Raw genomic sequence first — 14,373 nt, 5'->3', positions numbered from 1 at the left:
TGACATAGGATTACTCATTAAGAGGATGATGATTGTTAGTTCTTCACCTGAGGCTAAGAGGACATCATTAGACCTCTTTGAAATATCTCTTGCCTTGATTTTGAATAACTAAGCCAGCAATTTATGATTGCAGCCAGGGCAAGTAACATTCTCCCTTCCTGTTCCTCCATCTAGCTTGCAAAATCGGATACTACAAGGCGCTCTCGACAGATGTTGCTTGTGCCAAATGCCCGCCTCACAGCTACTCCATCTGGGAAGGCTCTACCTCCTGCACCTGCGAGCGGGGCTTTTTCCGAGCTGAAAATGATGCTGCGTCCATGCCCTGCACTCGTAAGTTGGTCTTTGAACAGTCCCTTCTCCTTTTGTCCTCCATTTCTTCTCCTGTGTTTTCTTTCGCTGCGTATGTAGGAGTTACTGCCTGGAGTTCTATGTCTAAGAAGGGTCCTGCTACTGAGAACAGGATTCAGTAGCTCTTACAACCCTCTGCAGATGCAGTTTGTTTTGGATCACACTTCTGGGAGAGAGAAGATTAGTTCTCAGCCCTGAATTCCTGACAGTGACATGGTTGCTCTGACCCTTGAGAGCTTATAGCCTAAATAAATTAGAAGACTGGGAGACCAAGCCAAAAAAGAGGAGTGACTCACACACCTCAGTAGCAGAGTTGGGAATAAAATGCCAGACTAAGTTCCAGTCAGAGGGACCTGTTCAGTAGATCACGTGACCTTTAATCTCTTAAAATATTGATATTTCTAGAAATTGTGAAAGCTTTTCTCGTAATTGTATGACCTAGGTAAATAGGTAATGTTTATAGTCTCATTAAATATCTAATTTGCTGAAAATACAGCTTGTGACCCTTAAGAACACAAGCATTTGTCTGAAAGGGATTTTAATAATGAATCTTAAGCCTTAATGAAACAAACACTAAGGTATGTTTATATAGAATCATAGAGTGATTAAGGTTGGAAGAGACTTTAAAGATCATCAGGTTCCAACCTCCCTGCTATGAGCAGGGACACCATCCACTAGACCAGGTTGCACAAAGCCGCATCCAACCTAGCACTGAACATCTCTAGGGAGGGGGCATCCACAACCTCCCTGGGCAACCTATTCCAGTGTTTGGAATCCTTTGTAGATAAATACATAATGTATTTACGTATTGTAATGCAGCAAATGGAATTTGCTTTAGTTCCACCAAAATGCCTTCAATAGGGAGAACAAGAAGTGTAGTGTGCTGAGCACGCCCACGGGTTGCTGGAACTACTGCCTGTCCTATGTGTTTGTTAACACAGCTGAAGACCTAGGATTCCAGACACGTCCTGGTGTTAAATTGCGATCATCTAGTCCTTTGGTTTTTACTTCTATAGAGCAGTTTAAAACAGTAAGTGAAAGGGCTGTGTTTTACTACTGGAAATGCTTCCAGATTTTTGGAGTTTAGCTATATATTTGTGCAGAGTGTGTGTGGGTCTGTGAGGGAGGGAAGGCTGAGATATTTCTTTTGTAACAATTTAATATATTCCAAATTAATTTTGGATAGATGACTCACATTATTTAAATCTTAATTTCTCCCTTACAAGGCATAAACAAAGTATGTCCATAACTAAGCCAGCACATATCCCTTCCCACACTCCCTTGATTCCAGCTTCTTCAGTGGTCTCCTTTTCAGCTGTGAGTTTTGCTGGGTGGTGGTTAAGCAGGTCTGGGCATAGCCAGGAGCAGCTGCTTTTGCTCAGTGGGGAAGCGTAGAGGTCTGTACATCCCTTGCCAAATGCTGGCTGGGTATAGAGGTCTGACTGTATTGTGAAACCTTGCTGAAGTGGGTAGGAACATGCTTTTTACAATTTACCACCAGTGTACACTAGGAGATACAAAGCTTTACCATTTTGATAGGAAAAAGTCTTTTTGCAAGAATAAAACTATTGTTTAGAAGGTACACCCTAAACATTATATCATCAAAAGTTTCTCCTAAAGACCTGGTCCTAGTGGGTGATATCCTGACCAAACTGAAATCAAATTAGTAATCAGCTGGTTGACTTTAAATAGGCGTGTGCAGTGAGAAAAGTATGAGAAGAGAGCAAACCATTTCCAGATGGGGGAATTGTAAGCAAATTATATGTATATTTGCTTGTGTTAAAAAATGTAGCCCTGCAAGCTTAGCCCTTTTTTGTCAAATTGTGGGCCTACTGGCACACTTCCCCATTCCTGTCTTTAGAGGTCAGTCCAAGCTGAAGTCCCGAATCTTGGTCTTTCACTCTGAAAACAGGGGGAAGAAGAAAAGGCAAGGGCTGTCATGCTGGCTTCAGTCTTTATCTCTGCATCTAGCAGCCTAGGAGGAGTTGGCACACAGAGGCAAGCCAGCACCAAAATCTCATGGACACCTGGTCTTGGAAAGCAGACCTGTGTCTCTGAAGGTCCTATTTCATAGCTTTAAATGTTTGTGTAGCTTAAGGGCTTCTTTTTCTATGATCCAAGGTGAAAGAAGGCACAGAGGTTATTTCTGAGCTGGCTTGCTGGGCGGCCCTTCTCCCCCATCCATTGCTGTGCTCTCTAGTATCCCCTCTTTGAGGTCTGCTTTAGCAGTCTTTGAAAGTTGCTACCATAGTGGTCCCTGCACGGGCACCAAATGCAGTCCTGTGTGCGTGGTGCACCTCTGCGTCGTGCGTGGGACTCCGGGGGGGGCTGTTTGTGCTCCCCACACCGAGTAGCCTTCTGCCCATTCACCTGAGGCGAGTGACAGAAAGCATTTAGAGGGCCTCTGCTGAAGGAAGCCCCTCCGGAAGAAGCTCCCCGTTTGTCTGCCTTTCCTGACAAGATGTGGAGACAGAAGGGAGCGTAAACATCAAAGGTTCTTTCAGACAGATTCAGACTCTAATAAGTTCTTACCAGTTGGTTAAACCAGGTGACAAACCCAGTTCCCATGTGCTGACAGCCATAATAATCAGGCACCTTCTTTGTTCATTATGCTCTCTTTAACCCTGGTATTCTCATTCAGTCCTGCATTTAGTAATCACTCAGTGTGACGGAGCACTAATGAAGAAATAAAACACAGTATCTGAGATCCATTCTTCTAGCAAAAAGATAGACTCTGCTCCACTGGCTTGTAAAATCAGGTTTCTGTTCACTTGGAGAACTATTAGACCAGGTGAATAAATGTAACATTGGGTAATTTGGAGAGAACACCTGGAATGGACTGTGGATTGATCCCTTCTTTATTATTTCTAAACACTTTTTTTAAGATTAAGAACTTCAACCTTCTTAGGATGTGTTTTTGTAAAGCTTTGACCCTTGGCTATTGATTTCCTTTAGTAATAAACTGGCTGGCCTTCTCGCTTACCTTGCCTTCTAGGTTGTGGGAGGAAGACCACTATGACTTTCCATTAGCGTGATTGTGGTAGAAGATGAAAGAGAACTGGAGAATTCTTCTTCCTTTTCCTTTCTTGCAATTCCCACACCACCTACTTCCTGATGTGCTGGTCAGCAGAGGTGCTTCAGAGGTTTCTCATTCTGTAACATTGCTCTGACATTTACATCTGTTGTTGAGTTTTAAAAACTGTGCCTAACCTTCAGGTAAGCCAGGCTTGCAATCTAAACAAGTAACTCTAGCTCTGGTTTTAGTATTCTGCTCTATTTTAGCTCTGCTAGAGTGAGTTGCTATATCTGGCGTAAAGCTTGTACAAGTAAGAACAGAAAGTGGCAGGATGTAAGTCTAGGAGACAGTGGAGTGGGCTGAGTCAGGAGGCCAGCCATAGACACCCTGACACACACATGTTTACTGAGGCATCTTTTCCCTCAAAGTTGCCTTCTGGGGATAATCATCATGTCCATAACCACTGAAGAGCAGATCTGCCCTGGATCTGCCACTTTGGCCTAACTCAGGAATTTAAACTTCCAACTCTGAAGCACAATGAGCTTGTCAGCTGTGTACTTGGGTGTGGAGATGGTATGATTGACCTGTAATACACTTGAGCACAAACTGTGGAAGACAGAGATGCCTTACCCTTTTGGAAGCAACACAAAAATAGTATAGGCAGCTATTCAGACCTTCATTGTATTTCAGTATTTGCTGAGAGGATGTGCCTTTCATAAGGTTAGCAATCTAATGGAGAATAAATTGCCTTGCCAACACACAAAACCATGAGGCTGGAAAATAATCAGTCTCAGTCATGGTCCTCATCCTTGGATTTCCTTCTCCGTAAGGAGATACTCTGTGAATTGCAGCCTAGTGCAGGCAGGTGCAGTTCCCACCCAAGTTAATGGGCATTGGTCCTGCGTCCTCACCATTAAATGAGTTGGGTTCTGTAACTGCTTCTTAGCAAACAATGCTCACATTATAAGTTAGAGCAGGATGGTTTTGTATTGTCTATATTGTCTGTTTGATTCAGGTTATTAATGATTTTTAATTGGGAGCCCTTTACAAAAGAGAGATTACTAGCATAGGCTGTCCAGCTTGAAATTTGTCTCAGTAAATGACCCTGAATAATCTAGTCTGTTGTGCCACCCAAGCAGTGACTGATTGATATTTTGTTGTGACCTGAAATATTTCTAAAACGGTTGCATTTGAGACAGTTTATACTGGAGGAGCTTAGAGATAATGAGAGCAAATTTAGTGAGATGCAAGAGAAAAGTGCCTGCTGTAAAAGGGCTTTCTCCAGTTTGGGTTATCAAGAAATCGAAGAGCCTGACTTCAAACAGCAAACGTCACTTACTTGTCTTTACATTTGCCTCTTCTAATTGAATTTAGTGCACTGCTGTATTTCCTCCAGAAAGTGTATTGTTTTTAAATTACCGTTTCAGTGCTATTACTCAAGGCTCCTGCTTCTAATACTTTCTGACAGTTATCAGCATAATGAACCATAATGAAACGATGAGCAATCTACAGTGGAAACTCAATGTGGATTCCACTAGAGCTGTGTGACTGTGTTGTTAAAATTTGAATGCACATTAAAATAACACCGTCCTTACTTGTTTCCAAGGTCAACACTTTAAGAAAGGTCTGAACACTTCAATTTCGTAAATGTTACAGTCTAATATACGCCCTTAGTGTGATCTTGTGTTGCATTTAATATATCTCAGAGATAAATATTTGACCTACATTTTCAAAAAGAGTGAATTTGCCTACCTAATAACTGTGATTGCAAATGAGTAATTACACAGGAGCTAATTATTTGAGCATTTTATTATGATGGCTTAGACTTTTAAACAAACAAGTGTGCTCCTTTTCCTTCAACTTAACTTGTGTGTCGTCTAAATTTCCAGACAGACGCTGATTATCACTCTTCTAGCTTTTAGAAGAAAAAGAAAGGGTACAATGTGCAGGCATGCTTGATAGTATGTTGTAGGTAGCTTTGCCCTGGCTTTGCTATGCTTTCTTCCCAACGTTAGCACATTTGTTCTGGCACTACTTCAATCTGACCTCTGCTGTTGGAGCTCCTTCTCTATAATATGAAGTATATGCCAGTACAGCCTCTGGATTTTAGAAGCTAAATTTGTAACATCATAATTCTTCCACGTCTTTACATGTGTCCATGCCTTAAGTAAATTATTTTGTTCTTAAAACATCATGTAAGGTTGTTCAGTACATAAATAGTATGTCAAAATGCCTTTTAAGGTGCAGTGTGGCAGTTGCAAGAGCAGAGTAGGGGAACAGTGGGTAGGGAGTAGAGAGAGAATGATTTTTTTCTCTCCTCATAGGCTGGGAAAATAGACCATCTATTGCTGCCAGACTGAGAGAAAGGGATTGTGAGTGATGGGAATCTCAAAGGAGAAGGCTGTCTCCCCTCATCTGTGGTGATGGGCTGAAGGAATTGAGAAACATTGAATAAGAAAGGGAGTGGTCATAGCTTGAAGAGGAGAGACAGGAGTAATTTGACAATCTGTGTTTATAATCAGTAGACTTAAAAAATCATCACTCCTTTAAATACAGTGACTGTTTATTAGCTGTCTTCTGATTTTCTAAATGGAGCCTTAAATTAACAGAGACATTTATTCAATTAAGTGGGGGCTTTGATTTGGTTAGTCAGGACCCAGTTCTGTAGAGCTGTTGAAGTAAATTAGAGGGCTAACAGAATAAGAAATTCAGTAGATGGGCCAATGACAGAACAACTTATTTTTCTGGTTGGGTTTCTTCCTTGTCAGACTGTCAGATAACTTTCTGGTATCCACAGTGAAATTCTGCTTTTTATCTCAAAAGACTGAGTGAACACGTGTGGTATTGCCTGCAGCACAGCATATTAGAGTAGATGGGATAATGTGTCTTAGCCCATGTGGCATTGCAAAATGTTCTTATACAGCTGGTTTTGGAAGAGAAATCCAGAGCCCATAGGGTGGCACCTGCAGGCCTCTGTTTTTCCACACCTATGGAAACTGGACCTCTTTGCTTAAGTCCCTTAGCTTGGAGAGAAAAGGAAATATCAGTTGGATTGTTCTCCAGGTGAAAGGAACAAAACTTATTGTGAAGCTGGTAACCAGGGTTCTCTTGGCAAGTAAACAGAAAATCGTACATGACAGTAAAATGGGCATTTTATCATTAATGGGCATTAGTCCAAGATCACTAGCGTGGCAGAACGCCCACTGAAGTCAAAGGAGCCTTGCCCCAGTAAATAAATTAAGAATTGCTTACCAAATCAGTTGCCTTATTTAAACCCAGTTGTCATGCTGACCATGCACAGAGAGGAGCAGGGGGGTAGAAATAGAGCAGATGACTGATACTTCAAGTGGCTGCTGCTTCTTGCGTACTGTTGACTTTGGTCTCACCAGTTGTAGAAACACAATCTATAATGATAAATGGTCAGGAATAGCCAGGCAGACAAGAAGTGAGGGTTGTCCAAACTGTCAGTGCTCGTGTAAAGTAGCCCACAGCAAGAGGAGATCTGTCCTGAGCTGCTGAAAGAAGCAATTAGTGGCCGCAGCATATACAACTGTCACAGGAAAGTGTGGGCTTTATTTCTGAGCCTAAACTTACACAGCCCAGGTGTTTACTCTGTATTATAACTTGTCTTTAAGATGGTTAAAGATCAACAACAAAGGCTTATCTGAAGGGCTTCACAGCTCATGTGCTGAAACATTATTGATGGCTCCACAGTTGTACGTGTTTAATGAAGCTTTATGAGATGGAAAGAGGAGGCCAAGGTGCTCTTTCTTGAAGGCTGTGCTTAGCACTGCTTTGCCAGACGCTTTACGGGACTTAAGAATTTAAAGACATTGATTATTTTATAATTACTTTCTTTGCATCCACTTTGAAAATAGTCAACCATTTCACACTCAGCTCTGCCTCCAGGGAAGTGAATTTTAGGATCATGATCGAGTTAAGAGAGTATTGATTAGGCTTGTTAAAGGCTATCTGTACGGCATCACAAGGCCTCACTGACGGAGTAGCGGCACAGTCACATTGGCGAGGCTGGAAACATGACAAAAAACCTTAGCAGTGTTGTACAGCTTGAGCCAACCCCTGCAAAGGTACTTCGTGTACTTCCAGTAACATTTCGTTGCTGTCAGTAGATATGCTCCAAAGGTCTTTGGAATTGTTACTGGTATAGATCTTTTCTTTTTTATACCTCCTTATTTCTTCTCTTTAGTCTTGCTGTGTTGTACACAATAGCTAGCTCAGCTCTTGTACAGCAAATGTGCTAAACTTTTCACTGCTTCTGATAGTGCATTTCTAGTTAGATTTTCTTGCTATTAGACAGTTGGATGCTTACTCCCAGGTGCTTGCTGCTCCTGTAACTTATCAAAGACTTCACTGCTCCTCTGTAGTCTAGCCAAGGCCAAGTTGCTGATTCAAAACAAGCCAGTTCATACGAGGCTCCTTTTAAATGATGGTGAGTCATAGCAACCTTCCCTGTTGTATGAATCTTGTTTATTATGTAGCAAATTAGCTCAGGATTTCTGAATACTCTGAGTTCCCTTTGAAATCACCGTAGATGAAGAGGGTCAGTGTCTCTGGAGCAGGCTCATAAAGAGGATCCTTTTGTCAGACCTGGTCCAAAGCCCATTGAAGCCTGCTGGGCTGCCTGATTGACTTGGATTAACAAACACTCGTAGTTGGCATTCTGCTGCATTTAACAATATGTTTATAGGTTTTTCTCAGTTTGGCTAGAAAGCTTCTAACTGTAGCAGGTTATTGTATTATTTCTACCTCTTGTTAGAGTAATTTTTAATCCTTAGCTAGCTAAGGTTTACTTTTTCTGTCTGAAAAAGAGGTGATATTTTCTCAAGGAGAGTGCGGGAATGGTTAAAGAAGATTAAAGTCTTTTCTACATGCTTGAGGCTTTCTGATGTCTGGTGGGAATTGCCAATGAAGCTTCCTTCCGATTTCACACTGTCAAACAAATGCAGACTGAATGCAGGGTGACAACCCACTTGAAAATAATTATCCATTGCCCTGGCTGCACAGATATCCGTTACCTGATAGAGAAATTTTACACATGTGCACATAAAATGAGTAAAGTATTTTAAAATTTTTTTCTCCTTCCAGAGCATGAAAGTGTCACCCTATTTGTTACTTAGCCAGATACATATATTTTGAAAGTATCTTGATTTTAAAGGAGGGTACATTTTAAATACACTGATCTGGTGACTGCTCATAACGAAGGCTTGCCTTCTTGAGTGTATACATATTTGAAATATTTCCATTAGCACTTCCACGGAGAGTGTGGGTTTCAGCTTGCATTTTTAATAGGTGTCCTCCCACTGACAGAACTGTTAAGGTAATAAATATTAACCGTAGTTACAGTCCAAATACTGATAATATCAGTTTGGTCTTTAACGGGTAATGTTGCTGCCAAAATAATCCACTGCCATTGTTAATGGCTGAGGAGTAAGCTGGCACAAAGGAAGGAGCCTCAGGTAAGGAGCCAGGGGACAGGCTGTGACAGAGGGGTACAGGCAGGTGGCTGTTCGTGGCTGGAGAGAGCTTTATTTTGGGTGTCATCAGAGTGGGTTTCTCGTAAGTGCTAAGTTAACTTTGAAGGATTAAGTGTCAGAACCCTGTGCTGAGGTGCTTTTTAGTGTGTTTTGTGATGTTTTTATTTTTCAACCTAAGAGAGTAGCATATAATGGCTACTCACACTGGATAAAATGAGGCAAACCAAAGCTCAGAACTTTTCTGTTCAGTGCCTTGTCCATGGGACTGCTGAGAAAAGAAAAAAAAAAATTTCTTTTACTGGCTTATGGCTTTGGTGAACAAAAACTGTTTGTCCCAAATTTGGAGCTGCTGTGTGTCTAAAAGTGGGGCTCTTGCACCCTGTAAGCCCAGGGCAGCAGAGAACCAAGCTGCAAGGTCTCTTTTTCTTGTCATTCGGCTGTTTTGCTGGGAATAATTTCTTTCTCTTCTCCCTTTGCTGTCCTTTAATCCACTCCTCCTACCCCTACACTGTTGCTAAACTAAATTAACTGGTTTAGTGAAGACAGTATTCTTTATGTCAAACAAGTCTGTCTGGTCCAGTTGTAGAAAACTGTAATTGAATTTACTGCATACACCCACAGAGACTTTTAGAGAAGCACCTTGCTGGGCAGATCAGTAATAAAAAAGGAAGATGTAAAACCAGGGATATTAAAACCTTTGTCAGAACCATTTAAATACAGTTCCCCAGCACAGTGCACTTACAGTTCTTCCCTCAGATTCCAGGGCTAGTTTCCAGAGGTATTTTTTCATTTGGGTAGATTGGTCAGGTTTACAGCTGTAGGGAGAAAGAAAGGGTGGTCTGACTTGGTTGGAGTCTGTCTTGTATGGCCAGTAAATCGTGCCTGTCTCACTGGAGCCCCTCCAGCTCTGGGAGCCCAGCTACAGCACACCCTTTGATGTGGGTTTGTAGTACATGGAGTTTGTCAAGGAGGGAGGTGTAGCTCAGTGGCAGTGTTGAGCTTGCAGTCCTGGTGCAGCCTGGTCAAACCATTCCTGGGCATGCCAAGGGTCTTGGTGTCTGTGCTTTCCCTTGAGCATGTCTGAAGGGCTGGGCATGACCAATCCCTGAGGGCAGCAGGAACATTGACTCTGTTGCAGCGAACAGTCTTTGTGCTGTTCACTTTTGAAATTGTTCATTGCATTCAGGATAGATTCTTCTTCCTGGTGGAACAATTTTGCCAGTTCCACTGGGTTGAACCTCCTACACTCGTGCTGTCACCCTTTGGTGTCAGGAAGAAAGGATCTTTGGGATGACCATCAGCAGGATGGTATCCAGACAAGAGGCAGACTTGGAGCCAGCAACCTCTGATGGTCTCTCAGTGTGTAGGGCAGCTGAGTTAAATGCAAAATACTATTTTTCTTGCAAATAAACAGTTTACTGGAATGTTGTTATGCCCTGTGTTAGTCAGCAGCCTGCTTTGCTTCACAGCCATGGCCTCTTGCCACCTGCACCCCAGAGGTGCTAGTTCAGCCCTGGAATAGTGAGTTCACTACTGGGGCTTCACTGCAGAAGCTGTACATAAGTCACTTGGGTGCAGGGACTGGACTTGATCCCCTGGTGTGAATCACAGAGGCTCCTTAATTCTGCCCACAGACACCTGTAATCCACAGAGAGCTGGCACAGAGGTAATGTAGCACGGTCTGGAAGGTAGGAGGGAGCATGACAGCTGTTGATGTGTGTCCTTGTCATGGTTTTCATCAGGTGTGCTGGGTTAAGACACGGAATCCAGGTTGGGAAGCTATGGAATCGTTTATTAGGAAATGGTCCCTTACATACTTTTACAGTGGGAATTGAGAATAAGCAACTGGGGTACAGAGAGTGTAAACAGCTCCTTGGCACATAGACAGTCCTTGGGTTCCCAGAATGTAGCCAATCACACACCAAGCATTCACAGTGCTGCTCACAGAAAGCCCTGGCCCTTAGCTGGTCTCATATTGTTTTGTCTACTTCTCTAGAGAAAGAGGAGGCCCTTTGTCTTTTCCCATGGCTGTTCCCCACAATCAGGCCTCTCCGTCTTGCGGTGGTGTGCAGGAGGCTTCTGACTGGAGAGGGACTTGAGCATTTTGTAAAAAGGGAGGGAAAGAAATACCAGTGGATGAGAAGTTAAAATGCAGCCTGAGACTATGGTAAGAGTGCTAAAATACATCAGTACAAGTAGTACTCATGCTGGCAACCCCTTTAAAAACTGTGTTTTCCTGAATATTCATTTGACATAGGATACGTCATTGTCCTTAAGACAGACAGATCTATCTGTGGGTGTAACAGACAGCTAGATATAATGGCTATAGCTTATTGCAGCAAGAGAAGGCCAAACAATCTGCATTGCCCAACAGATTTAAGTAAATTTAATAGGAGGGTTGAGGAAGATAGCGAGATTAGCTCGACAAAGAATATTTGTTGCTAAACAGACTCTTCAGAGTTCCTGTCAGCCCTGACACATACAATGAACTTCTCCACCCAGGGCCTTTCCATTTGCTTCATGGCTCGGTTGATTTTGATGAGTTTATTGTGAAGCAAGATTTATGGAGCTCCAGGAAGGAATAAAATTAAAAACTTCCGTTCCCTGTGTTCCCACAGAGGAGACCCCATGTCTGCTCACAGTGCTGGTAAATGGGTTGAGTGAGGGATGCTGCTTTCAGGCTCTATGGTCAAGTGGTGTCCCCTCTGCAGTCCCCAATGGGAGATGTGCAAGTGGCTCTGCAGATCTGGCCCTCAGTTTCTATTTTCTTGGGCGGGGAAAGCAAGAGCACCTGGCTTCCTAACATTATGATGTGGACTTTAAAATTAGTCATTTTACAAAAGAAAGAGGTCTAGAGTTGTTGTTTTTGTTGTGGTTTCTTGTTGTTGTTGTTTTTTGTAAGAACTGTCACATTTTTAAACTCTTCTGGGTAGTGTGGCAGTATTAGCTCTGTGCTTCTGAACTGTTAAATATCTCATGCAATAGCATGTTTCCATCAGGAGTTTTAAGAAAAAAGCTGTACATCATGGGACTTGGGACAAAATCACAGAAGTTGGCACCAGTGTTTCAGAGGCACAGCTCCTTATTTCTGCTCTTACCTGGCCCATAGCTAAGAGCTTTCTGCAGGAGGTTTAGCATGAGGGTTGTGGTCTGGCTGTAAGGACACAGTTCTTGCAGGATCCTGCTAGCTGGATTCGTCCTGAAACAGCACTGGCACTTCCAGCCTGCCACGGCCCTGAAAGGCTTTTCATCTCATTTAGCAGCAGTGGCTCTGTTGTCAGAAACAGAGCAAATCCTGATCACCACAGAAGGAGCAGATATGCCGGTGTTTCAACATCTGAAACCAGGCCCATCAATCTGAACTATTCCCCACTCCCAGTGCCAACAGCTCCATTGATGACTATGCTCCAGAAAGAAAAGAAGTTGCTTTTCTCCTCACTAATGTCAGCCCCCAATTTGGAGATTCCCCACATCTTCCTTTTCATACTGGAGGTGGTGCACTCATCTCTGTGACCTGCAAGCATCTGCCTCCCTGGTTTTCTGCTTCATTGCGTCTCTGTTTAGACACTGCAATGCTCTGTCCCACATACTAATTACTGACTTTTTGCTTGTGAGGAGCTTGATTCATTCTGGCACATTTTCCCACGTGAAACTGGACCTAGAGCCTTGGAAAATATCTTAATGGACATCAGAGTAAATCTGCGTTTAACCCCAAACTGGCTGCTGTATCTGAGCTAAAAGGCACCTCTTTCAGACCCTAACTGTGGCAGTATTACCCTTCCTCCCAGGGAGTACTTGGCTTCACGAACATTCCCCTGGAATGTGGGCAGCCCTGGCAGAGCCAGGCGTTGCTCTGGGAGGGGAGGTGTTTGCTCTGGCACTACCTCAGCTCTCCTGGCCTTGCTCTGAGTCGATGCTCTCCCCTGTGTGCTTGCAGCAAGATAATGCTCTGTAAAAAAATGTCTTTTGCTTCTTCTCATTGTAAAGCTGTTACTGTTCCCTGCAGGAGCAGTTTTCTGTGCAGGACTTGCTATTCTGAGGTCCTCTGAGAGGGCAGATGTCCTCAGCTCCCACCAGCTCTGTCATCTGCTCTGGCTAGGTCAGACCTTTGCTGCATAGCATGGACTCAGGCTTGCAGTCCACCAAGGACAGTGCTTTCCTCCAGAGGCTTTTGTTTGTTCTCCTGCCTCCTTTACAGTGTGGAGGGACAAATGTTGTCAGCTTGAGCACCTGCCAACCTGAAAAGAGAGCCCTAATGTGAGGTGGTTTGGGGATTTTTGGGGTAAACGGTGTTCGGATCAGTTCCTGCTCAGCAGTTCCTGGGCTGCTGCTTGAGTTCATGATTTCAGGAGTGTCTTCCACCTTGTTGCACTCAGAGTGTATTTGTGAAAAGCAGGCTTGTGAACTTGCAGGCTGAGCAGTAGCTGCTTTCTCCTGCCTGGGGGAGCTGGCAAACCCAGCTTTTGGGAGGAGGCGGCACTGGGCTGAGGCTTGGGTGAGTTGTGACCGATATCCAGATGTGCAAGGCACATCTCACATGTCCTTGCCTGCTCACCGCCTCCCTCTGTACCTCAGTTTCTGCATGATGAACAGGGACTAAAACCAGTTTATTTCTCTACTAGTTTCTGAACACTTTTGGAGCAGGAAACGTCTCTTATTGTGTTTGGTAACTGATCTTTGAGTGGAAGGTTTTGTCCTTAGGAGTCCTAAATGCTGCTAGTGCATAAATAGAAGTCGTGAATGGAAGCCCGGTGGGGCACAGGCGGGAGGGCTCCCCATTGCAGGGACTGGCCTGGGCTCTTTCTTTTCCTTGCAGTAATTCTACCTGTCAGCCCCAATTAACTTGGAGACTGTTTCAAAGGTTTGGCAGGAAGGGAGGATTTCCTTCTTTTCAAAATGAATATATTAATTTTGTATTTGTGAAGTGAGCACAGAGAAACATCCTTTCTCAGCTCCCTTGCTGCAGAGGCCTTTCACTTAGGTACTGAAGATAAGTAGATACATTTGACCTCTGTGTAATTTTAGACTATTTTCTTAACCTACCTGCTTCTGTTAAAATGAAAGTTTTGTCTTCCTTTGAACATTTGTTACATCTTGATTGCTTCAAGCACAGACCTGGGGATGTGATGGAGCCCTGAAAACCATGTCCTTCACAATGTGCTCAGGTCTCGGGCTTCCTTTTGAAGGTACCTGATCAGTCCAAGCAGACAGAAATAATCTTTGCCACAGTGACCTCTTAATGACTTAACCTCTTCAGTGCTGCACTTGAATTACCTTGTAATTTCAGCAGAATTTCACCATAATGTATTGGGTTCCCAGCTTAATCTGAGGACTGGTTTTGTACCTTTGGCATGTGAGAGATTTCTTTATTTTATTTATGCACTTAATGAGACTATCGGTGTTGGCTGTTTTTTTTTGTTGGTTTGTTTGTTTTTTTTCCAATTTCCTAAATTTGACAAATAACAGCAATGGAAAACCTAAATTAAATTAAACTTGCCAGAACTTTCTCTTTCC

The 14,373-nt window shown here is 43.1% G+C and overlaps 1 protein-coding gene across 1 annotated transcript in view; it reads left to right on the top strand.

The window, feature by feature from the left end:
* Nucleotides 1–14,373, top strand: part of EPHA4 (EPH receptor A4) — a 105,086-nt gene that overhangs the window by 43,928 nt on the left and 46,785 nt on the right. The window contains exon 5 of the mRNA XM_010001652.1: nucleotides 175–330. Coding sequence (XP_009999954.1) covers nucleotides 175–330 — 156 coding nt within the window. The remainder of the gene's footprint in view (nucleotides 1–174; nucleotides 331–14,373) is intronic.

This window comes from Chaetura pelagica, unplaced genomic scaffold (genome assembly GCF_000747805.2).
Source record: "Chaetura pelagica isolate M959 unplaced genomic scaffold, ChaPel_1.0 scaffold207, whole genome shotgun sequence".
Taxonomy (NCBI): domain Eukaryota; kingdom Metazoa; phylum Chordata; class Aves; order Apodiformes; family Apodidae; genus Chaetura; species Chaetura pelagica.
The sequence above is the reverse complement of the archived record's forward strand: the minus strand, read 5'-3'. Positions and strand labels throughout refer to the sequence as shown.